The 26,018-nt window shown below is 38.7% G+C and overlaps 1 protein-coding gene across 5 annotated transcripts; it reads right to left on the bottom strand.

Annotated features, from left to right (window-relative positions):
• Window positions 1–11,646: 11,646 nt before the first annotated feature.
• Window positions 11,647–16,979, bottom strand: LOC149173948 (cell division cycle 20.2, cofactor of APC complex-like). Of its 5 annotated transcripts, none has more exons than XM_089424811.1 (9): window positions 16,399–16,979; window positions 15,935–16,231; window positions 15,211–15,480; window positions 14,548–15,126; window positions 14,254–14,448; window positions 14,026–14,096; window positions 13,703–13,901; window positions 13,533–13,619; window positions 11,647–11,999 (listed from the first exon to the last, which is right to left on the bottom strand). In XM_089424811.1, exons 1-5 carry the CDS (start codon window positions 16,498–16,500, stop codon window positions 14,302–14,304), a joined length of 1,395 nt encoding a protein of 464 aa, XP_089280937.1. In that variant the 5' UTR covers window positions 16,501–16,979; the 3' UTR covers window positions 11,647–11,999; window positions 13,533–13,619; window positions 13,703–13,901; window positions 14,026–14,096; window positions 14,254–14,301. The 5 variants fall into 5 exon arrangements, with proteins under 5 accessions (XP_089280937.1, XP_089280938.1, XP_089280934.1 ...); XM_089424812.1 differs by lacking the exon at window positions 13,533–13,619 and having other exon boundaries at window positions 11,647–11,680; window positions 11,853–11,999; XM_089424808.1 differs by having other exon boundaries at window positions 13,533–13,901.
• Window positions 16,980–26,018: the final 9,039 nt, after the last annotated feature.

Below are 26,018 nucleotides of genomic sequence, written 5' to 3'. Positions count from 1 at the left end.
TACATAATGTTTTGTAACCAAGACAAAATTGGTCATATGACCTAAAAACTCAAAAAGATGCTAGGGGGCACCCTAGCCTAGTGGTGCTCATGATAGTACGTCACGGCCTGTGCAATCATGCGCAAGAGACGAGTCCATCGTCTAGGCACACCAATGGTATGCCGCTGCATCTGTAAAGGTAACTCGTCAATCTGTACATCTGGAAGGCCACGAGTAAGGCTCTCAACCTGCTCCTGCACAGCTGTAAGGGTCTCAGTGTCGTCAAGATCGCGAATAACAACTCTCCTAGCAGGCTCCCTTGCCGGGTCAGCAGTAGGCGATCTCGGACGAACTGCTGGACGAACAGGACCAATATCTGCATGCACCCAAGAGTACAATTAAAAGTCTTGATAGAGTAAAGCACAGCAACATTATGAATAAGAACAATAAACAGTAATATGGTCAAAGAGTTTACCAATGGCACCCCACTGCTCGCCGTCCGGTAGCACCAAATCCGGATCACCTCGGAAATCCATACCCACATATGGATACTCAGAAAACGCCATCTCCTGGCGCTCGAACCACCTAAAGAAGGCCTCAGTAAAAGTAATCTGAGGTTGACCTGCATGCCTAGACATGTGGTCAACCCACCTCTGTATGCGTGGCTCGGTCGGAGAAGGCAAGTCAAGTATGATGTACTGAGGCTGCATCAGTGGGATTTTCTCCAAGGCAAAGGCAGTCAGAATAGAACCAAATCCAAAGTTCTTCAGCTTCCCGTCCTTTACCTTGGTCAATTGACTTTTCATCTGAACAAGTACTGCATCACACCAGTTGAATACTTTCGGTTGGAGACACTCCAAGGCGTGCTGCATATAAGACCTGTTGGCAACATGTAGAGCTGCGCTGCCGGCCATCCTACCAATAGTGAACAGAATGGACCTGAGAGCCCGATCAGTAATCTCACGGATAACAATCTTGTCGTCTCTGCTCGGCTGAGAACCTTCCCTACAGTACTGGCGGACATAATCTCTGGTGGAATCAGTCCCCCGGGCCGTACCTGATAAGGAAATGGGGGCACCTCGTCTTGACAGTCCAGTCAAGAAGTACATGTCCTCTATGGTCAAGGGGATGGTCTTCCCCCTAATCTGGAATACTTGGTTAACAGGATCCCAAGCATCAAGCATATGCTGCAGTAAAGAAATCTGTGCCCTCATACTAGAGATACGGAAGAACTTCAGCAGGCCACAGTTCCGCAGCACGTTCACCGTGACCGGGTCATGGAGGGCAATCATGTCCTCCTCTTCATGTTCTCGTTCTCGCCATGTAAGGGACATTTTGTTCAAGGTTCCCTGCAAAGCAAACAAGAGAGAGAATGAGTTCCTGTTTTGGTGAAAAACTGGCGAAAAATTCATCAAAATAACCTTAAAACTCAGTCTTTTTGAGCCCAGCGCAGGCAGGAAGTCTCCCACTTGCGCTGAGGGTCAGGCTGCCTTAAGGCAGCTTGACCTTCAGCGCAGGTTTCGAAAGGGAAACCTGCGCTGATCCTAGGGCGCCCTGGCAAAACCCCAAGGGCTTAGAAAGACCGGAAAACAGGCAAAAAACAGGAAAAGGAAACCATGAAAAGAAAGAGCTAGGGTTTAGCTCCTACCTGGTCCAGACGGCACCGAAAATCGTCCGTAGAATCTCCCGGAATCAGCTGGTGAAAATCAAGGGGGAAGAGGCACCTCCAGAGCTCCAACAGACCAAATGCAAATGAAATGGTAAATGAGAGGTAAAAACACCTTTTAATGGCTTTTTACATAGTACAAAGTGAAATATTAGGGTTATAATCTCATTTTCATGCAAATATTATTCATTTCTAACATAGTTTGTTGCAGCAATTGAAAAATGCAGTACTATATTTGAAAAGAGAAAAGCTAGTAATGGTAAAAAATCAAAAATTTGGCCACAATTCGAGCAGTTTTAGCATAAAGTTCATGCTCGTTAAAAAATAAACGCAAGTTCGAGCAGTTTTACCGCGGAATTTATGCTCGTTAAAAAATAGAAAAGCGAGATCCGAGCAGTTTTAGCGTCATAGTTCATGCTCGTTAAAAAATAAACATAAGCTTTTGAGCAAATTCAAGCTCGTTAAAAAATGAACCCAGTACCGGTAAATAACCATCGTGATCATAAATTTATTAGCCATAAAAAGCCTTGGTCGTGTTTGCACTCGCCACCTCCATTCCATTTGGCCAATCGTTCACCTCCATATGATTGTTTACCCATTTTGAGGAACAACTGCGAAGAGTGATTTCACTTAGCCATCCTTGTGACACTGCCGTGATTGGAAAATTCCAACCTGTACCTGGAATCTGCTGCTATCCCTGTTTATCACTCGTTCCTCAAAAGACGAGTCTTCTTTGAGCTCTTTTCTCCTGACTCGTAAAATATGAAAAGTTTTCCGAGTTTTAGCCTTCCAGCTCGTTAAAGTGACCGGAAGAGCTATCCCTCCTCTAAATTTTAATCTTTTTGGACCTGAGGGATTATTGCACAAAAAGGTCGAGCGCTTGTTTTATTCGGCTCGTTAAAATTATCGAAAACTCATCCCTTCTGTATTGTTTTATACTTTTTCGGACTTAAGGGATTAGATGACGAAAAAGGAATTTTGGAGTTAACTTTCTGTACCTTTTCAGACTCTCTAAAAATGAAAAGGACCGAGTTTTCCTTGTCGTTAGACTCGTTAAAATGATTAATTAGCGACAAACTTGTCTTTAGACGAGAACGAGTTTCCCTATCGCTAGGCTCGTTAAAACATAGCGATGGGCTTGCCCGAAGGGCAGGTTATAGAACAAGCATATGTTATCCTCCTCAAGCTTGACAAAAATAAAGAGGTACTGGTCAAAAATGACTGGGGAAAAATTGGGAGAACCTCAAAGCTTTAATGGTAGCAAGTCGCTCTTGAAAATGACACTTTGTCCTCCGTATCACATCGGGTTGGGTTGTTTCATTCACCGGTCTCATCACCATGGTCATCGCCAAACCATCCGTATTTGGGGTAATGCTACCGATCCATCACATCAGTGTCGTTATATGTTCAAGAGATGTGTTCAGAAAGAGTCAACTGTGTCCCATCCACTGTCATACATTATCCTTCATCCACCCATGATCGCCACCCTGAATCATATTTCACAGATTGTTTTCACCTCCACTAAAATCATTAGCTCCGTTCCGTGTCATTGATGTGGGATTCATTAAGGCCCTCCTTTGACGGATCGCTTCTTGTCGACTTCAGCTCATTATCCAAGAATTTGATCTAGGAACACCCCCCCAGTACTTTGAAGCTTGCATGCCTCAATGGCAAGCTTCTCACTTCCGGCGACAGGTATACATCAAAGACCTTCGACCAGAAGATTTTGCGTGGTGTTCGACGCCAAGTCCTTTATTCACACCATTTGAATTGTACTGCAGTACCTTGAGGGTCATTTTCATTATTGGTGACTCCTCTCGTGCTTGTTAACGGTTTACATTGTTGACCGGTAATCAAGCGATGTCTTTCCATGTTCGACTTCAGCGCAATTCTCACATGGATCGACTTGTACTTAGAGTGAAGATCGAACGAGATTGAAGACCCCGGATCTAGTTTCATCCATCCGGGCTGCGATATATATTCAGGAAATATAAAGACATTTGATATGTACATCATTGCAGCAGATGATCATCCTACTCAAAGGATGATAATTTCAGCAGAGAATTATCAGTCTATCGTCAGACGGTCGTCTGTTATATGTACCAAAATGAATTTATAAAGCTGAGCATGGGAATGCCCGCCTCAGCTAGATCATGAAAGCAGAATGAAAAATAATGTATTGTATTGTATTTTATTGCAGGGCACCTCTCAGCGATTGAATGAACTTCGGATCCTCCTGATAAAGCATTTCACCCGATAAACGACCTCATACTTTAGGGGGCAACTGTTATAGACATTTTTGTGCCTAACAGCATGGAGCATGAAATGTCAATAATCTGAAGGATCCAAAGTCCCTAAACATGTTGTTCTTACCCTTAGAGGAACAAGGTCTGCAAACCACAGCACTGAAAATCAGTTCTCCACCTGAAAACACTCAAAACCAGGCTATTTCTGGATCATGTCAGCTGCTCCACTGAGCATCTGCGCTGAATGTCAACTGCTCCTCTCTGTACCTGCGCTGAAGGTCAAAACTGATGAAGGCTACCTGCGCTGGGCGAGATTGGCCAAGTGGCACAGTCATTCTGCAAGGTGTCAACTACCCAGGAAGCTTCCAAACTGACACTTGGGTCAAGGAATTCGCCTTGTGATGAGTAAGAGGGTCTTGATCTCCAAGTGCAAGCAAGATTCTCCAAGTGGACTCAAGAACTAAAGATTAACTAAAGTGGGAGAGGACACTAGTCAGCTTCATGCCAGTCTCAAGATGACTCATCCTTTCTCCAAAACCCTATATATAGATCTCTCTCATGAGGTCTAGGGGGGCTGGAATTTGGTGCAAGTAAGGAAGTGTTGTTGGTTTGAGTATAGAGCTATTGGGTGTTTTGCTTAAAGGAGGTGAAGAGGAGATTTCTTTCAGCTGGGAGGTGTTGCTGGATTGGGCCTATTATGGTTGTAACTCTCTCAGAACTTTACTTCTCTTATCAATAAAGTATTTGAGGTTCTTCTATATGCATGTGTCTTGATGATGAATTGATGCTTGTATATTTGGTTTATGCTAATCCTTAAATCGATTATGGATGTATGCTTCTTGTAGTTTCCTTTTCTTGTGATTTTACAGGATCTGTGTGCAGCTGGGTCGGTGAAAGAGCAAGGAGCTAGGAGCAAGCAGCAAGGAGTGAAGACTGGATCGACTATTAGCGCAAGATAACGGTTAGTAGATCATCCTTTTCTTCCCTCTCTCATCTCGTAAAGAAGAAACTTTGAATAGCTTTGCATTCAGTTGTTGCTGAAGTACTATCACCTTCAGAGTGGGATAGGGGCATTCTGCATTAGATACTTTTCCCAACAACATTACATAAGTTGCAGGGCTGGGAATATGACCAATAAAAATGGGCATTTCTCCAAACAATCGGTGTTATACCCTTCTACTCAACCATCTCTAGAGCATGACTTACCTTTATGGTTGGAAGAGGAGAAGGAAGATGAAGTCTACTCTACCACATCTTACCCAATCTGTACCCTAGATGCTACTATAGGAGGGGGGTAGCCTTATGAAGCCGACCTCATTGATCAAATCCTCTAGAATCAAACCCCAACACCATGACTCTTAATGAGTTAGTAAAGAAAGTTGAAGATAACCCTTGGACAGATTTGTGCCTAGCCAACTCAAGTCCTACTCATGTCAAGATGATAGAATTTGGTCCAGCTAAAACATTTAAAATCAACCCCTCTTTGCACATTAGGAAAAGGAGTTATGTGACATGCTAAGGGAGCATCTAGATGCCTTTGCCTGGAGTTATGAGGAAATGAAGTGAGTGCACCTTTGGTGTGTACTCACCACATTTATATCAAGGAAGGTTGCAAGCCAGTGCGCCAACCTCATAGGAGAATGAACCCAGCCCTCAAAGACATAATTAAAGAAGAATTGCAGAATTTGTTGGATGCAAGTTTCATTTACCCCATCTCGTATAGTGAGTGGGTGTCTCCTCTAGTTCTGGGCCCAGAGAAGAATGGAAAATGGAGGATCTGTGTGGACTACAGAGACTTAAACAAAGCCACCAAAAAATACCATTTTCCTCTACCTTTCATTGATCAAGTTTTGGATGGTCTTGCAGGAAAGAAGTTCTTCTCTTTCCCGGATGGATTCAGTGGATACAATTAGATTCAGATCATCCTAAAGGACCAGGATAAAACCACCTTCACTTGTCCTTGGGGTACCTTTTCTTATAGGGTCCTTCCTTTTGCATTATGTAATGCCCCTGCCACTTTTCAGAGGGCAGTGCTGAGCATCTTTGCAAAGCTAGTCCATGACTCTGTAGAAATTTATATGGATGGTTTCACTCCCTATGGGTGTGATTTCCTAGAGGTTGCCTCTAACTTGGGGAAAGTATTAAATAAATTAATTGAAATGAACCTTTCCCTTAGTCGTGAGAAGTGTGAGTTTTTGATGAATGCAGGAACTATTCTAGGTCACCCACTATCCCAGGAAGGACTGCAAGTGGACCCAAATAAAATTGCTATCATAAAGAGGGTCCCTACTCCTCAAAAGTAGAGGGATGTTAGAAGTTTCTTGAGCTTAGATGGATACTATTGGAGATACATAAAGGACTTCAACAAAGTAGCCTCACCTTTTTTTGGACTATTGCCCAAGGACTCTGAATTTTTCTAGTCAGAAAGTTGCCAAGAGGCCCTCGAAACCTTAAAGGACAAGTTGACTACTCACTATTGCACCCAAACTCCAAGGCCCAAATTGGGATCTTCCTTTCCACATCCATGTTGATGCTTATGACAAAGCTATAGGAGTAGCTCTAGGCTAGATAGATGACAAATTGCCTTATGCTATTTATTTCATAAGTAAAAATATGTCCAAGGATGAATTGAACTATACTGTGGCTAAAAAAGAGCTCCTAGTTGTTATCTATTCCTTGAATAAATTTAGACATCACATCACTAGTTATCATACCTTTGTACATACTGACCATGCTGCTACTAAATATTTGATGAACAAGCTTGATGTGAATGCCAGAATTATTAGATGGTTGCTTTTATTACAACAATTTGATCTAACTATCATTGATAAGCCTGGTAGAGAAAATGTAGTTGCAGATTTTTTGTCTAGACTTGCTTTGCCTGCAGGTGAGGAAGGAATGGTTGATGATCAGCTGCTAGATGAGCATTTATTTTCTATTTTAGTTCTCTCTCCATGGTTTGCTGACATAGCCAACTACTTAGTGGCTGCACAGTTCCCTCCAAATCTGTCCTCCAAGGAAAATAACAGAATTATAAGAAAGAGCGCCCCATTCACTTGGATTGGGGTCAGTCTCTTCAAGCTAGGCCCATATCAAATTTTGAGGAGATGTGTGAGGGAAGAGGAAGTATTTGACATCCTTTTGGCCTATCATGATGGTCCTTGTGGAGGTCACTTTGCAGCCAAGAGGACAACCTTCAAGGTACTGCAAGTTGGCTATTACTAGCCCACTCTCCACCAAGATGCAAAAAGATACACCAGTTGATGTGACCAGCACCAAAGAATGGGGAAACCTACTCCTAGGGATGAAATGCCTTTGCAACCTCAAGTGACTCTTGAGCCATTTGACAAGTGGGGCATGGATTTCATTGGGTACATTGATCCACCATTAGGGCAGAAAAAACACATAATTGTGTGCTCTGATTATTTGGAAAAATGGTTTGAAACCAAGGCTGTCAAGGTAGCAACAGAAAAGAAGGTGGCTGAGTTCTTAAGGGAGAATGTATTTTACAATTTTGGGTACCCTAGAGAGCTATTCACTGATCAGGGAGCTCAATTCACCTCACACCTGATTGAAAATTTGTTGAGGTAGCATAAGATCAAACACATGAAGTCAACTGTGTGTCATCCTCTGGCCAATGGACAGGTAAAGGCTACCAATAGAGAATTGGAAGGCATTCTCACCAAGGTTGTGAGAAGCAGGACAAAATTTTGGGCTGACAAACTGGTGGAGGCCACTTGGGCCTATAATACAACCTAGAAGACAACCACTCGCTTCATCCCTAATGACATGGTCTATGGGAAGAAGGCTCTACTCTTCATTGAGTTTGAGTACAACACTTTGAGAATGGAAACACAATTGGATTTGGATGTTACAAAGGCACAGCAAGAGAGGTTGCTCCAGCTCAATGGTTTAGATGAATTCAGGATGCAGGCCCTCTTACACACAGAAGTTACTCAAGTACAATGGAAGGTTTGGCATGAAAAAGACATCAAAGACAAAGTTTTTCAAAAAAGTGATGGGGCTCTGCTATATGACTCTAGGTTCAAGGATTTCAAAGGAAAATTAATGACCAGGAGGCAGGGCCCATATCTGATAGAAAAGTGCCATGATAATGGGGTTGTGCAAATAAGGACCGTTGATGAAGAAGGCATTCCCTTGCTTGTCAATGGAGACAGATTGAAAGCCTAAAAAAGTCCTCTGTCAAGGGATGAGTTCATCAGTACCATCAGTAAGGAAGTGAATGTCCTTGGAAGTGTCTTAAATTCCAGCTCAACAAATTCTTAAAGACTGTTTTTATTTTTTAACAAAATGAAAAAAGGAAAAAGAAAAAAAAAACAATAAGGGACCTACGTGAAAACTTCTATGAGGCACCTGAGGCCAAATTTTGGGTTGAAAACCTCCTTGAGGTAGCCCAAGAGTGAAAAAAAGGAAAATGAAAACATCACTGGGTGAAAACCTCCCTTAAGGAGCCTAGGGCAAGTAGACAATTTGAAAACCTCCTTTGAGGCGATCTGTGTGTATTTCAAAAAAAAAAAGGGAAGAAAAAGAGAAAAGAAAAAGAAAAATGCCATGGCAAGGACCTCAAACCTACCCACTAATAAAATTCTAAGATTTTTGCAAGTTTTTAAAGGAAATAAAGAGCTTAGAGTTCAGGGGACAACAAGCCAAGCATCACCCCATTCTTCCTGCATTCACTTCATATCTCCCATGCCTACTATGTCTCCATCATCCATCCTCATTTCCAAGCATCAAAAACCAGTTTTTATGCAGTTTTCTGACTTCTACAGGGTTTCGTATAGTTACTACAAGAGTTTCCTGTATCAGTATAGGATGTCCTGAAACACTATAGGAATGAAATTCCAATTGGAAAATGATGATGCAGGCATGTTCTAGGTTAAAATAAGGGACCATACACCTCACCACCTCTCACCCAACACCATCTCATGACCATACCAACCTCTGTCCATCAAAAACCACTAAGAAAAATAAAATAAAAATACAAAAAAAATATCGAAAAAGAGAGTCCAAGGGTCATGACATCATTGACCTCACTCACCTACCACTCCATCTCCTCCATTTCCATCTTTCCACTCCTACATCACCACCATCAGGCACCCTTCATGGAACAAATCTAACATATCAACTATCTGACAAGCTATTTAAAACTCTATATCTTACATTTGTGATGGACTCACCCAGAGGATTGGAACTAGAAACTTGGTCCGCATTGGTATGGATCCTTGGTCTAGATGTGGGAATGCATTTCTCTCGAACTCAGGTATCTCTCACCTTTCCCACATTGTTGATCTAGACAACTCCATTATTTTCTCTCAGGCCTGGAAATCTGTTGATCAAATAGGAATTCCAGATAACTGGCGTGATGAACAACACTCCTACACTAACACTCTCTCTGAATCACATGTTCGAATCACGGATTGTTCTTCATTGCTCCATCACCACATCTTTCTAAAATCATGTTCTTTCAACATTACACTTATCCAACAAATGGAAAGGTACAAACATCTTAGAGGCTTGGCAATCATGGTGGTCTGTCGCCGCGCTTCCCATCAAAATCAAGAACTTCCCCCTCCTGATTTGTTGGTGCATATGGTTGCACAGGAACACACTCATATTCAAGGGCATCGCTCCTTAATGGATACAAGCTTCAACTCATCTTATCTCAATTTATAGCAGTATTCTGAAGGATGATCGCCCACATCCACCCCAAACTATTATTGTAGAAACTATTGATAGAAAATTATCATGGGCATATCTTGATGGATCAGCTTAGCGAAATGGTTGTGGAGGGGGAGTGCTCCTTCATCTCACTGACAATCATTTTTTCAAAATATAGATGGGTATGGGAGAAGGAACAAACAATTATGTTGAGCTTATTACCCTCCATCATTTGTTACACTTTGCACTTGAGAAGGGATGTAGACACATTCAGATTTTGGCAATTCCAAACTCATCATAAATTGGTTTAATCAACAATTTTTCTGTCACACGCACAATCTCTGGAATATATTGGATGAGGCTTTGCTAATGAAATTACATTTTGACAATATCACTTGTCATCACATCTATGCAACTAGATTTTTAACAAACTATCCAAGGAGGTCGTGCTCCACCCTTGGGGGTATTGGATGATCCAGGAGTAGTCAGGGCAGGAATACTACCAGTATTTTCACAGACCATATGCCAAAATCCAAGACTACTTTATATAATGTGTAGTTACTTAAACATATACAATTTCACTTATTTTTATTGATGAAAGTTCTAAATCAACAATCTTTGCTTACTTGTAGGCCCATCACCAAGTCTAGGTCACAATGGTCTTGTGACTTACCTTTAGTTTCAATATCCACATGTCACAATGGACCTATTCATGACATTTCAAATGATGATCCATCTCATTGCAAAGCTAACCTCTCCATCCCTTTAGTTGTCTTGCACAATTTGATATTGTTATCAATACATTGTAATTGCAAAAATTTTTAAACCTCCCCACCCCTAACTTGATATATAAGGCTTTAAGAATTGATAGATGATTACAATATAGATGTGATATAGTCCATGTATTTGTCACATTGAAAGTTTTGCAATACTATTCTAAACTAATAAAAATAATTACAATTTAGAGGTGATATATTTCATATATATGTCACATTGAAAATTTGGCAATGCAATTTTAAGATATACAAATGAAAATTCATAAAAGCCCTGCAATGTTCATATTTCAGGTCCATATAAAATAAAACATATAATTACACCTAAGTATCAGAGTTATACATATTTCATACAATTGTTGTCCAATCTATCTTCAAATATTTTGCCTATTCAGAACATACATTTATTTATCCGATCTGATACCATTGTTTTTAATACCATCTTCAAATAAACCTTATATCTATTTGTTAGATTTTCACAATATACACTGTACATATTCAAAAACTTTTGAGAGTTATGTTCATGTTACCATGTTAAAATAGCTATTTTTTAAGGATAAATTAAAAAATAATACTAATGATGATGATTTAGAAATATTTGATATTCAATTTAAGAATTTGTAATAAATATCTAGTCTTAATAATAAATATATTCACGCATTACACCATTATGTATAAAAATAAAAAAATATCAAGCAATTCTCAAAAAATGTTCACTTATAGTTGTTTTCATAAGTTATTAAAAGTGTAATTAAAAAATGTGAGAACTAAATTAATTGTATTGGATAGATGGGATATGTAATGCCGGAACTTCATTCATATTATAATTTATGCCAGTGAAATGTATATATTGTAGATTCAGTAAAGGAAAATACAGGACACGCTGAATTTTTAGTTATTTGATTCAATGCTAAATTGTAATTCAGAACCCTAAGCACCAAAATAACAATAGAATTTCAAAAGTTAAACTGTTTTCAGAAAACTTGTATCTAAACACTTGGATTTATATCTACAGACAGGCATTGCCCTTTCAAAAAAATTATCAAAAGCTTTGAAGTAATGGAGGCTGCTGATCAACATTTTGCCTGTATCTCAGTTATTCCCAATGCCTTGAACTATAATCCTAGAACGACTTCAAAGTTGATGTCAATTTAAGAAGTTGAAGGGTGGAAAATTTTCCTCTCGATTGGTGGCATTGAAAAATGCCGTTGGTGGCATTCAAAAATGCAGTTGGAAGATTGGTGGCATTGAAAAATGCCACTGTAAGATTATGGGGCAGACATCAATAGATATTGATTATCAATGCCCAAAGGGAAGGAGGAGCTACAATGAGGCAACTGTCAGTAAAGAAAGAAAAACAATAAAATGAAATTACAAGACAAATTCATGCATAAAAGATAATAAAGATGAAGCCTAGATAGTATGAAGCAGAGGCACTTGCCAATTCAGTTGTGCTGGAAAATTGTAGTGCAACTAGCTAAGTACAGAACCAATAACAAAAGGGCGTACCTTAATATCTTGAGATTAAAAAAATGCGATTGAGGAACCATGCCGCTCTTCTCTGTATGATTCTTCTTCGGAGAGTTGAACCCATCCTCGAACATCTTAGAATGCTGGCAAGATCCCATGTTCGTTAAAGGCACCTCAAACGATCTTCTGTAACATGTGTAGTAAAGAGAAACAATTCAGTGTTAGACAAATGTTATGGAAGTGGTAAGCGTAGCAATGCATAACAAATCAAACAGTATCTTGCAAACTCAAAATGTCTCATTTAATAAATTCTGCTACATTAGATTGAAATACTTGACAATGTGTCATTTAGCCTTCAAAGATAGAGGAAAACCTTGAATTTTATCATAATTATTCCCACTGATTCTTCACCGACCTCATTTGCAGATTACATCTCATTGATCCAATTTTAATTATGACTAAATGGATAAAAAATGCTAGACTGGTAAATGGTAATATTGAGTGTCAATCAGCTATATATAATAAATTATAAATCATCTACAAATTCTGAATAAATCTGACCAACTGAATGCTGCCAGTATACATGTCAGTATTTCCTTTAAATTACCTTGTAAGGTAATTTAAGAACAGGCAAAGACAGTTTCGTAAATGAAAAGATGAAACCATTACTGAAATTTCAACTTAATTTGATTTGATGGCATTGGTAACCTGTATTATCTGGTAAGAAAGGTATTGCAAAACACATTTGAAAAAAAAATGGCAACATCCATGAAATAGTAGAGATGGGTATGCTTAAATCAGAGGTACCTGCAAACATTCTAATTAGCTGAACGTAGAGTATGAAAAATAATTGTGTAATGCAATCCAAAATATGGCAAGAATCCAGCGGGAACCAGATGGAGGAGTCGCAACAACTCCAAAAACCATCAAAGTTTCATAGAAAAATACAGGCACAGGATGGCTATCGAACAAAGAAAAAATGCCAGAACTTAACCGATTTGAAATGCAAAGGAATACAGGATATAAATGACTGGTCTCTCCAACAGCGCAATAATAGATGTCAGTAATCATAGGCAAGATATAATGACCAGATAGAGCCAATGAGCGTGAACAATTTTGACTAACATTCGAGATGTGTTTGGCAACATATGACAATCATGATTGATGAGGAAGACAGATTCATGAGAGCAGATGAATACAGAATATAATGGCTCATCAGTTAAACAGCCCAATAACGTAACTGGAGGCAAGAGATGATCACTGGATACAAGAAGCAGAAACAATTTCCACAAAAAATCAAGATTTGTTTGCAGACAGAGGACAAAGATTATTGCTGAGGCCAGCAGTTTCATGAGAGCGAAGGTTTAAAATGCATGGACATGACCTCGCAACAGGGATGCAACACAAGATGTCAGTATTGCCTGTCCTGGCAGGACATGAGAAGCTCTCAATTTATTGTCTGCTTATTTAAGGATTTAGTCAGTTCAGTGCAGTCAATATTTTTTAATGTTAGAATTGTAGCCACATGAATCAGAGTAGTACTTATGTATGTGATTAGTTACTCTGATTAATATCAATATCCTATCAGAATTCACACATGTGACAAGAATTGCATGATGGGATAGTGTACCATATTACAAAAATAAAATATACAGGAGATAAAAATATAGATATAAGTTCCTTACAGCTAATGAACAAAATAAATAATTCAAACATTACCTGCAACATTTAGCATCCCTTCATCATCATTCCATGTGTAGAAGGCTGAAGCATGGAGGCCTTTTTATAGTTGCAATCAGATCCTTGCTAACAGCCATAAAGTATCATTTTTGGAACCGTCTTTGAAGCTCCTTACAGCTAATGAACAAAATAAATAATTCAAACATTACCTGCAACATTTAGCATCCCCTCATCATCATTCCATGTGTAGAAGGCTGAAGCATGGAGGCCTTTTTATAGTTGCAATCAGATCCTTGCTAACAGCCATAAAGTATCATTTTTGGAACCGTCTTTGAAGCTCCAAAGACTTGCTAAAACCACTTTAAAGCTTATCACGCAGCTGAAGAAATGGATCATTGTCTCACAAAGCTGTTGCCACATCGTTCCATCAGGGTCCACAATAGATAAAATACACACTTCATACTAGAGTACAGAACTATAACGCGCCTGCAAAAGACCTTTGCAAGCAGAAAATAAAACATCTAATTACTACCTTGAGTTGAACATCCGCTCTGATTCCATGAATCTGGACAGATGTGAGCATGAAACTTGTTGAAAGCCCCTCTATACACAATTCATGCAATTAGTACAAACTAAGAAATTATAATATATTACAAAGAAGAAATTGGAATGTACTACATGAAAATCCAACAGAAGTTAGAACTATACAGTGCCTGCAAAAGAGCTTTGTAAACAAAAAAAAAGAACATCTAATTAGTACCTTCAGTTGAACATCCATCCTGATTCCATGAATTTTGACAGATACTTCTTAGCGGATGTGCATATGAAACATGTTGAAAGCCCCTTTTGCATCTTTAGTCTTAGTCTTTTTTGAGGCATCAGGAGCCCCAAAAACTTGCCAAAACTTGAGCGTTTCATCTGCTGCAGCTGATGCAACTGTGTACCCATCAGGACTCTGAAGAAGTAAAACAATGGTAAGGGTCATTAGGACAAATTTAAAGGGAAAACATGGATTGCATGCATAAGTACTCATAAAAAGCATGAATTTTCATACCTGTGCCATATGAAGAACTCTAGCAGTATGCCCTGTAAGTTCAGTAATTTTCACCATGGAAGGGTATTTCCATAAGGTTAACTGGTTCTGATTTAGCCCATGCGAACTCAATAACTCACGCTCATGTCTATTCCACAACAATGAACAGACCTGGGAATGGGTGTCGACGGTATTCAGGCAGGCACCTGTTTGAGTGTTCCAAAACTTTATAGAACCGTCTGAAGTCCCTCCACCAGATGCCAAAAGATTGTTCTGGAAGGGGCACCATGCCAAGGCCTTGACTGCTGCACAATGTTCATCTAATTGGTGGAAGTATTGAGAGGACGGATTATGGGATGTCATGCTGTTGTCCCAAATGTAGAGTAGATTGTCATTTCCCCCACTTGCAAGTTGTTGGCCGGAAGGAGACCATTTCAATCCACAAACCTCCTGGGTGTGTCCTTTGTATGTTTGAACAATGTGGTCACGGATGCGAACATCATGATTGATTATAATCCCATCCAGCCCTCCTGTGGTGAGAATAGGACCATTCCAAGAAAGTGCACCAACACGGTCATGATGACCTTTCAAGGCTCTTAACTGCAATTGTATCATGTCAAATTTAGAGATTGCCTTTATATTAGAATGAGAAAACCTTGGAAGAGATAAACAGGTTTTATTTACCTTTTTATTAGATTGCGAATCCCATAACTGTACAACAGAATTATTCAACCCAACGGCAATTTGGCTCCCATCGGGTGCCCAACTAACGCTGGTAACGGGACCCTCTTCTTCATGTGCAATCAGAAGCTCAGATATAGAGCTATTAGAAGCATCCCACAAGTATACAGTGTTGTCCAGGGCTATGGACAAAACATTGGTGGAACTCCAATCCAACAGATTCAAGTAATAATCATCCAGAAGGTCGGGCGCATCCAGGGTTCTATCTGCAGACTGCAATCAACATGGATAAGTTAAATTACTAGGTGAAGGAAGAAAGACAAAGGACAATGGTCCTCAGATAGGCATATCCAGTGTACTAATAACAAAAACCCCAAATACAATGTAGTTTATCTGGTGTCAGAAGAGTATATCAATGCTTTTAAAAAACGAAATGGGATCATGGCTAGGTTTGTGAAGAAATACTATGTAGTTCTAACACCATTATGTTAATAACTTTTTTTTAAGAAACTGGAATGGGTGTGGTAGCGAATTCAGCGTAGCAAATGAAAAAGAAAAGGAAAAATCTTTGTAAAACACTCCTCGACATGGGATAATGTTGCAATGACAAATACGATCAAGGGCTTTGATTCAATAACGAGTAAACATCAATAGAATTCAGGATCTGATTATGGAATGTCTAGCGAAAATGACTGATTTTTTTTATTTTATGAAATCCAGGCCTTACCTGAGCAATATATCTGCGTGCTCTTCTAGAAATAGGGAGATTAGCCAACACATTTTCTTGTGAAGCTTGGGAAACAGTCGATGATTTTCCATTGAAAGAAAGAATTCTGCAATTGTTGTCAGCAGCACCGGCATTCTTCAATAAAGCGGCTGCCATCTCCTTCTTGTATGCTTTTTTCGAAGGGGAGGGGGAAGGGGAGAGGGCATGGATATCGTTATTGTCCTTTTGCTTTTGCGTGACCATGAATCTAGCTACGTCCAAATCGATGGATCCTCTTGCCGGAATAAATCTATCGCTCTGTGATAGCAAAAACAATAAAACCAAATCCTGATTCAGACTTCCAACTGAATCAGGATAACCTGTTGCCCCACTAGCCACATTTCACTGTAATAAACCTAATTGGGGGAATGCCATGTTTGCAGCATAGAAATTATCTGTAAAGAAAAAGAGGAGAGAATGCATACGCTGTGTTTATTCATTGAAGCACCCTGTTTCTGCAGAGGACGGAGACATCGCTTCTCTGTGGAATGCCTGTTGGAATTCATTGAACTGCAAGACGATTCCATTACTCCTACTCAAGTAAAATAACCAGACAAAACACAATATATGACAAATAATCAATGTGCCTAAATTTAAAGTTGCAAAACAAAAAAAAATCAAAAGTTGCAAAGGAATTTTAATTCTAAAAGCTAGGGTTCCTTAAAGAACGAGGATGTTTGGTTCTGCAAAACCAAAAAAAAAAAACAGTAGTTCCAAATGAATTCCAATTCTAAAAGCTTCGGTTCCTCAAAGTATGAGGACGTCTGGTTCTCCAAAAAGTTAGCGAGCGAGCCCAGTATCAGAAGTCCCTGGTGTCCTCTTGGCGTTCTCCTTGCCCCAGAGCAAAGCTATCTGCACAATCAGACAAACCAGGTCAATTGATGATGGCAGGAGGATGTGAGAAACTGTGAAGACGCTAAATAGTAACTAGTTTTAGGCCAACGGCCATAAAGCCAAACCAGTTTCTTGTTCCGAGCATTATTTGGGTTTCACAAGCCTCGAAACATTCCGCAAATTTTACTACATTAATATTTAATAATAATTTGCTAGGGTAATTATCGTTGGAAACCTTAATGCGTGAGGGTAATATTCCTTTGGAAAACCTATTATTTGCGGGATTTCTTCGTCCAAATTTAGCTATGTCAATGTATGTATCCTTTTATTATTATTAATTAATTAATGTACGTCAATGTATTAATTTAGATTTTATATTGACTTAATTTTAAATTTATTGAAAATAATTTTTATATTAAAAGATTGAATTAGGTTGGTATCATAGTAATATATAAAATTATTTTTTATTACATTTTTTTAAATCCAAAGAAATAAATTAATAACGCAAAACCTAAAGACAATGGATAATACTCTAAATTCGACCCTTAAACCATTAACTTTTTTAAAATAACTCAAATTTTCTTAAATATAAATAATGAATTAATCAATATTTACATATGATTATTCTCATTACATATAAAAACCATAATTATGATATATTTTACTATTTTAAAAATAATATAAATTGATATTTATTTAATTATAATTTATTAAAATCTTATATTAACTTATAATATATTGTGGATATATATAAAGATATAGGATAATGTTTAGGGTATGGGCAACGAAGTAGGGGTTTTGTGGTCTTGAGTTTGAGGTCATTGATATAGAATGATTAAAGTTACAAGTCCAAGCATACCTGAGAAAGGTTAGCACAATCATCTCTCTCCATCTCTCTCTAATCCAAATGAGAGCAAACATGTTAGCAAGAAACATTTTAGGAGGATTTTCTAACAAGGTTTATCTACCATGGTTCTCGTATTCGGATTTTTCCGATAATTTTATTATGACGGGCTTTTTTCGGAGGCTAGCCATCATGGCAGAACACATTGTGGACTATGGGGCAGATAGCCCTTACCATGTCCAAACATTTTGACCACACCCAAAATATAACTCCAAAATTTTCCATTCTAAGTCTCAAGGGACACTTGTCAATCTCAAGTCTAATCTAGACGAGAATGTTAATAACCCTATTAACTTTAGGAAAAATATTGAGGTGGTGAGCCCTTTGTTTTATACTGAGACAAATCTCCAAATAGACCATGTAGTCCATGCATCATTTTTAAGCTTCAAATGCCTTTCTCCACTTCCCCAGGAAATTGAATATCTAGATCCTTCGGAGTAGATTAGGAAGAAGTTCTCCTAGGAGGTCATTCAAAAAGTGGAATCCAAGCAATGGAGGAAAAGGTTCATTCGAGCTAAAAAAACAAAGGTGAAAATGGTATTAGGGTTAGATGTGTGGAGTGAGGAGGTCTTAGACATCTTGGGAAAGACTATAGTGTAGTGTTTCTATGCTAAGATTATCTCACTAGAATCCCCTAAAATATGGATTGAGTAATTGGGTTTCTTTAATGGATATGCTTTAGTGGTCCATGTTTTAACTAGAGGATGGGTGTGTTTTCTTCTACATTTAGACTTAGGTGCAAATGACCTTTTAGGTAAAATTCAAAGTTGGGGGCCATTAGGTCTTGTGGTACAAAGATGAAGCATAGACTTTGACTTCTCAAGGGAACCAATTTTCCACAAACAATATGTAAGATTTTGTTGGGGTTCCCTCTAGTGCCTTGGTGAAAATAAATCTTGAGTTCAATAGGAAATAAGATCCACAAATTTGTGGAGTTAGAGCTAACTTTGGACTCAAAAAACGATAAAAGATGGGCATGGACTTAGCTTGAGGTGGACCTACAAGATGGCTTGTTGGAAGAAATAGAATTGGTTTGTGGATGTAACACTGATCCAGGTGGATGTTGGTGGCCACCCACCTATCCCACTTGGACCCCCACAACTGTCTCTTTCAGTTTTTCAGTTTCCGTAATTGTAGCACAATTTACTATTTTTAGCAGTTTTCGGGTCCTGAACTTCTGGAGCCGTTTTGAGGCCCTAAACGACATTTTTTGGGAAATTTGGGAGCAACATGGGTCCATTGACCGATGTTGCTCTTCCCAAAGTTGTAGTGCTCAGATAGATCTTTCTAACGAGCTATTGTACGCATCAAATGAAGATCGAGTGCCAAAGTTACGACCCCGGGAAGTTGATGTAACAACTTACCCAAAACAGTGCCCACAATTTGGTGTTTCATCTTCTAAGATTAGGTTTTGGGATGTTAAGGGTTTTCCATTGTTTCTCAACAATAAATAGTCCTTCCAGCCTCATTGTAACACAGCTCAGAGGGATGTAGCCACCACATCTCTTCTCAAAGATAAGCTACCATCACCCTAGCTGGTTTATTTCCATTTTTGTTTGTAAGCATATTTCAGTATTTTGCATTAATGAAGTGAAGTATTATTTCCACTGCATCTCTGTGTTTATGGTTATCTCTGTAATTTGTTGCATTCATGTTTAAATCCTGATCAGTGGTATCAGAGCAGTCTGCTTTTTCTCTGTTTTTCTTTGCATGTCCCCAACGAGGTCGGGATATAAGGAGTTAGGGCTTGAACTGGTCGAACCTTAGCAAGACTAACCTCGCAAATCCTGACAGACTCCCATGGCGGATAATAAGAAAGATGAGGGGGTGGGAGATCCTATCAAAATCTTTCTCAAAGAAGCCCTTGAGCGACAAAGGAATGCGATGATGGACAACTTTGCGCAGATCCTTCAGCGGCTACCCAGAGGCGATGCATCGGCTTCCAACAGATACTTAGGAAACGCCACGCCCTTTAAGGTACAAGTTAATTTTGAAATCCCCATCTTCGAGGGTCAAATAGACGTAGATGTCGTAGATAAATGGTTAAATTTGCTAGATGGGTATTTTTCTATTCATGAATTTTTGAGTCGAGAAAATATTATTTTCTCTCTTCTCAAAGCAGACCCCCACGTTAAGGACTGGTAGGGAAACCTATTGTGAGCAGAAGGATGAAAGTATGGGCTCACTATTTTCAGCCGCACCCACTTGGGCTTCATTCCTGGATGCCATCAAGGATCAGTAGTACCCTGTCAAAAGCTACGAGGACAAATACATAAAGTGGACCACACTGTGACAGGGAAGGGACCAAGATGTGTTGGAGTTCACAAACATTTTTCATACCCTTCGCACACAATTGGGCATCAAAGATTCTGAGCTGCATTTGGTACTCAAATACCATGGCTGCCTACACAGATACATCCAAGAAGAGATGGAGTTCTTGAACATCTCCTCGCTCGGCATGACGTATTGATACGCTGTCAAAATCGAGCAAAAGTTCAAACAGAAAAAGCGAGACTTTGGATCTGCAAATCCAAAGACCAAAGGACAAAGCCAAGGCAGGGTGACCCAAGACAACCCATCAAAACCGCAAGAAAATAACAACACCATGAAGTCGAAGAAGGACATAGGAAAGTGGTGTGAGTTCCACAAGAGCTCCACTCACAACATAAGTGAGTGTCGAATGAAGCAGTCGTTGGTGACCAAGTTGAAGGCTTCAGAATCAGATGCATGTTCTGACCCTGAATCAGAGCCCAGCAAGGGGAATGGGAAAGGGAAGCAGATCATTGATGCGGAGCCCAACGTTATTGTTGCCACCGCCAAGATCCAGAAGAATGAGCCTGAAGATTTAGAGGAGGGGGAGTGTCTTTCCACTCACAGATGTGGGTGAACGGTTCACAGCTGCAATTCATTGTTGACAGTGGGAGCCAAAAGAACCTCATTTCAGCAGAGGTCGTTAAGCGGTTGGGCCTACCGATTACACCACACCCGCAACCATACAGTATCGGGTGGCTTCACCAAGGACGAGATCTCCGAGTTCACCAGCAGTGCCACCTTCCCTACAACATCAAACCCTTCACAAATGAGGTATTGTGTGATGTTACACCTCTGGATGTTTGTGATGTATTATTAGGCCAGCCATACTTGTGGAGGCGACATGCTATGTATGAGTCAAGGCCTCGCGCTATCATTATTTCTTTGTGTAATTCATTATACCAGAGGTAGCCCCACCTACCGCCACCTCTTTGATCACTGCTAAGAAATGCAGCAAGCTCATCTCCCAGACTAGGAAATTCATTTTCTGTTTGGTTTTCTCCCAAAGTAAGGGGAATATCGTCACCACATCTATGACCCCCGTGAAGGATTCCCCCATGCAGTAGTAGCAGTAAAGGGATACAGTCATGATAGAACACAGGAAAAACTTCTCCTCACCCACAAGGCTACCACACAAGATTCAGGTGGGCAACAAAGTCTAGTTGCATATGCAGAAAGAATGCCTCACAAGAGCCCATCAGAAGCTTCGACCACGCTAACATGGTCCTTACACCATTACCAAGGTTGTGGGAAGTAATGCTTTGGAGCACAACATTCCTCCATTTCTTCTCCTGCACCAAGCGTTCAATGTGTACCACCCTCGACCATGCTTCCCACCATTACTGGACACATCCAAGATTACAGAACAGCTCACTAGGGACCAAGTTCAGCAGATGAAGGAACTCAACGCAATGGGGACCATTGCTTCCTAAGGGGGGAGGAATGATCCAAGTGGATGTTGGTGGCCACCCACCTATCCCACTTGGACCCCCACAACTGTCTCTTTCAATTTTTCAGTTTCCGTAATTGTAGCACAATATACTATTTTTAGTAGCTTTTCGGTTCCTGAACTTTTGGAACTGTTTTGAGGCCCTAAACGACGTTTTTTGGGAAATCTAGGAGCAACATGGGTCCATGGACCGATGTTTCTCTTCCCAAAGTTGTAGTTCTTGGATAGATCTTTCTAATGAGCTATTGTACACGTCAAACAAAGATTGGGTGCCAAAGTTACGACCCCGGGAAGTTGATGTACCAACTTACCCAAAACGGGGCCCACAATTTGGCGTTTCATCTTCTAGGGTTAGGTTTTGGGATGTTAAGGGTTTTCCATTGTTTCTCAACAATAAATAGACCTTCGAGCCTCATTGTAACACAGTTCAGAGGGATGTAGCTGCACATCTCTTCTCAGAGATAAGCTACAATCGCCCTAGCTGGTTGATTTCCATTTTTGTTTGTAAGCATATTTCAGTATTTTACATTAATGAAGTGAAGTATTATTTCCATTGCATCTCTGTGTTTATGGTTATCTCTGTAATTTGTTGCGTTCCTATTTAAATCCAGATCAAATACCCCCAAGATGACCCCGTGTAGATGTTTGTAGATACTTTTATTAGGTTGGTGGACTAGGTTGTGTTGACTGTAAGTGCCCATGTATTTATATGTGCATATTTGTTTTTCGGGTGTTTATGCCTATGTTTATATGTCTTGAAGCTAGAATGCTTGTTTGATTAAGGCCAAAGAGCTTTTATGTTAAAATGCTAGTGAGCCTAGCCATGAATATATGTAATCACACCCATGTTATAATAAAATATAGCATGGATGCAAAATACCAGATGAAAAGAGTATGGGGGGATATGACTCCATAGTAAGAAAGGCGAGGGTGTGGAACTATGACATGGTTTGTAAGCCATGTCAATAATATTATATTCCAAAAGTGACTTTATGGACATAACCAAAAGTTTATAAAAAAGGGCATATATAAGCCTATGTCATAGCTTGGTTTTCTATCCTAAGCCCATAAGTGAATGGACAAATAAGGCTATGGCAGTTCCCATTTGGTGAGGGTGAGCTCCTTGGTGACATTTGGAAAAATGAATTCATTCATACATAAGTCATGTTTTCCATGATTGTGGGGTTTCATTCCATAGTTTTGGTCATCATTCAAACATCATCCAAACAACCATTCTCCTTGGTATCCTTGTTTTGTTGAGACTAGTTGAGTATGATCTTAGATATGCATTTAAGCTTATGACCTATGTAAACTATTGGGAGTTTCTCATTGGAATATGTGGGAAATTTTTCTTTCTCGTCTTGGGAAAGGATGAAGCTTGGAGGGGGAACTTGTTGGGTAAGATTTCCTAGTGTGAGGCTTGAGGGGTTCCTAGAAGATCCTTGAGGGTAGTTGGAACTCCTAGAGTTACCGTTCTTTTAGACTTCCCAAATGGACTATGCTAGAAGCCCAAAAAGTGTATAGCCTAAAGGATTACAGTTTTTTTCCTCTGAGATAATTCTAGGTTAGGTAACTATGCCAGAGCATCTAAAATGTTTTGTTGTTTTTAATTTATGGAGGACCAATGTTTTAAGCTTATGTAAACATGTACTACATCCTAAATTATCTTAATACAATGAAAGGCCTGATTCTTTACCTCTAAACAATAATTTAGATTTAAGAAGATTTGGAAGTAACAATTCTAAGAAACTACAACTTTTAAATATTCAAACAGAATATTTAAAATTATCATAAGAAAAAGATGCTAGCAAACTATGTTCACTACCCAACAAAATGCATTTAAGTTTATGAAGAAGTGACAATTAATTAATGTAGAGGAGTTAATTTAGACAGATAATCTAATAAACTAATCTCTGTAATATGTTATAACTTCACAAGGGATTTAAGATAGACTAATATTTAGTTATATCTTACCTAGATTTCTTCTATAGAAATAAATACATGAAGAAACAACAAAATGAAATGAATAACTTAAGAAGAACTCACAAATATGATAAGTTGTTTGAAGCGAATCTAGAATCGTTTTATTGATATCGGACAACTTTAGATACATGTAATTATGCTCAACAAAACTTATCCCAAGGGTTCAACCCTTCATAATTTGATTTTGGAAATACTTATATAATTTTTTCCCAAAATATCTAGACTTAAATATCTAGATTTGTTTGAAAAATATCTAAAATTGTTTTTTATAAAAATAGTGCAAAAACATAGGGAAATAAAACTATTGAAGTTGTTGTCGCTGCTTTCGAGGATTCTAGTGCTGGTTTGGGTTGATTAATCTGTTACTCTGCTGCTGATAATTTTTTATGACTACTGACTCATTTACTCTAGTAAATTACATAATTCGTCCCACCTTTCTTCATCTGGAATTGTATATTTGACTAATTTTTTGAACGTTTCATCCACCTTAGTGTATTTTTTGAAAGTTGGTTTAACAAAAAAAAATGATTTATCTCATGCTTGATGAGTAAATCATAACTAAGGCCTTCCATAAAATATTCACTTGTGATTGTACCTTTAATCTTTGAAAATATGGATTTATCCTTGGCAATTGAATATAATTTCTTTCGATATTCTTCTAAATTAATCAATTTATCTCCAATTCCCTTTAATCTATGCAGTCCTTTTTGATGTAACACAGATAATTTTCAGTGAAACCTCTGGATACTTGATTCGAGGTCATGGCACTTGTTTTCTAGTTGCAACATCAAATTTTTCTTAGTCAGAATCCTTCTCACTTCCAAAATAGTTTATGTCCTATCCACTATGTTATATTCTTCCAATTCATCTTTGGTTTTGGAATTCATAACCCTTATTAATACATTTTCTTTTCTTGGTTTTAAACCGAAGTCCTTCTTCAAATCTGCTATTACTTCTTGGGTTCTGTGCACTAGTTCATCTTGCTCAAAGATGATCTCAATTGAAGGCAATATATCAATGATGGCCTCATTTATTTCTATCCAGATACGTTTCTTAGCCTATGTAATGGTGTCAGCTATGATAGATTAGCTTTCTAAGAATTCAATTATTTGCCTAAGCTTATGTGTCTTCTGAAACTCAACTAAATATACATTATCAACCTTTTTTTTTTTCTCTTGCAAATTATGAAGATGACTTCTCAGTTTCTCAATTTCTTGTCCCTTAATTGATAAATCTTCTATTTCTTTTGCAAGGTCTGTTGTTGAATCAATAGATTGAGTTTCCACTCCTGAATTCGTTTGATGTAGATGTTGTTATTGTTGTAGTTGTAACTGGCATTGTAGTCACTGGAACTGCTAAAAGAACAACATTTTATTCACAGGTTCCATGTTGTTCCTTTTCCTTTAAAAGACTTTCAATTTTAGTTTCCATTTTTTCTATTTGTGCATTCTGTTCAATTATGATTTTGAAAATTTTATCCTTCTCTTTTTCTAGATGTCCTATTTCTTTAGTATGTGGCTCTTCTGTAGAAGGAAGCTTAAGTTGTTTTCTCAAAGTAGTTATGTTTGCATTCTTTCTCTTGATTACCTCTTATGTTGCTTTCACATTGGTGGGATCATATCCCAGCTTTATCACTAAATCCTTTAAAGATTTGATCCGTGTATCTTTAGCTAAGGAAGATATTTTTTCTAACTTTAACTGAGATTGAATATTTTCTAATGATTCTTGAAGCTTAGATGTTGTCATAGCTGAACTTGTGAGAGGAATATATCATCTTACCAGATTGTTCATGTAAATCAATCTCGTCAATAGGATAAATAAAGCTTGCATCAAAAGAAAACACTGATTTAGTGTAATCATTTGCATTTCTAGGATGAGTGCTTTTGGGTTTCAGGAAGGCCATTTGAATATTTACCTTCTCAGTGTCGAAGGCAGAAAGTAGCCTATGTTGTAACTTTGATGTTTTCTTCCAAAACTATAAATAAGGGAAGCTTTCAAAGCCTCATTCCTCTTCTTAATTTCCTTGTAAAATGTAAATATGCTTTGTTCTCTCTGAGTCTGATGTGATTCTCATGTCTGAGATGATAATACATCTAGACTAGCTGAATACATATGGGATCCTACAGTCATTTCTTCTCTTCTAGAAGATGATGGCACAAATGGGTCTGTCATGACAATTGGGCACTGTTGTGTAGTATCTTCTTGTTGTGTTTCACTTGTATTATTTGTCTTCTTCCTCTTACTGTATATTTTGAATTCCTTGGCTGAAATTTCTATCACCATAGGGGAAGCACTGTCCCTTGGCCTTTTGTCTTGCTTTTCTTCTGGTACAGGAGTCTGTGATGTTGTAGATGATATAACTTGCTCTTTCACCTCCTAAAGTGTATTCCCCCACCATTCATCTTGGTTCATGTATTGTTCTATCTCAGGCCTAGGAGTGTGAGCATATGGGGTAGTGTTTTTCTCTACCCTTAATTTTTAAATCACTCCTAGGGGATCATATGACTAGGTGAAACTAAGTTTGAAATTCATATGTTTCAAAAGAGTTTATGCTTCCTTCCTTG

Source organism: Pinus tabuliformis, chromosome 4_2 (assembly GCF_031772625.1).
Source record: "Pinus tabuliformis cultivar Carrire ecotype Pingquan chromosome 4_2, CPIR1, whole genome shotgun sequence".
NCBI classification, from domain to species: domain Eukaryota; kingdom Viridiplantae; phylum Streptophyta; class Pinopsida; order Pinales; family Pinaceae; genus Pinus; species Pinus tabuliformis.
This window is presented reverse-complemented; position numbering and strand designations above follow the sequence as displayed.

Excerpts from the sequence above, each read along its gene's own strand:
- LOC149173948 (XM_089424808.1), bottom strand. The coding sequence starts at position 16,500 with ATGGAATCGTCTTGCAGTTCAATGAATTCCAACAGGCATTCCACAGAG. Across the intron at positions 15,481-15,934 it reads CACGCAGATATATTGCTCAG|TCTGCAGATAGAACCCTGGA; the intron begins GTAAGGCCTGGA and ends TGTTGATTGCAG. Across the intron at positions 14,449-14,547 it reads GAGTTCTTCATATGGCACAG|AGTCCTGATGGGTACACAGT; the intron begins GTATGAAAATTC and ends TTACTTCTTCAG.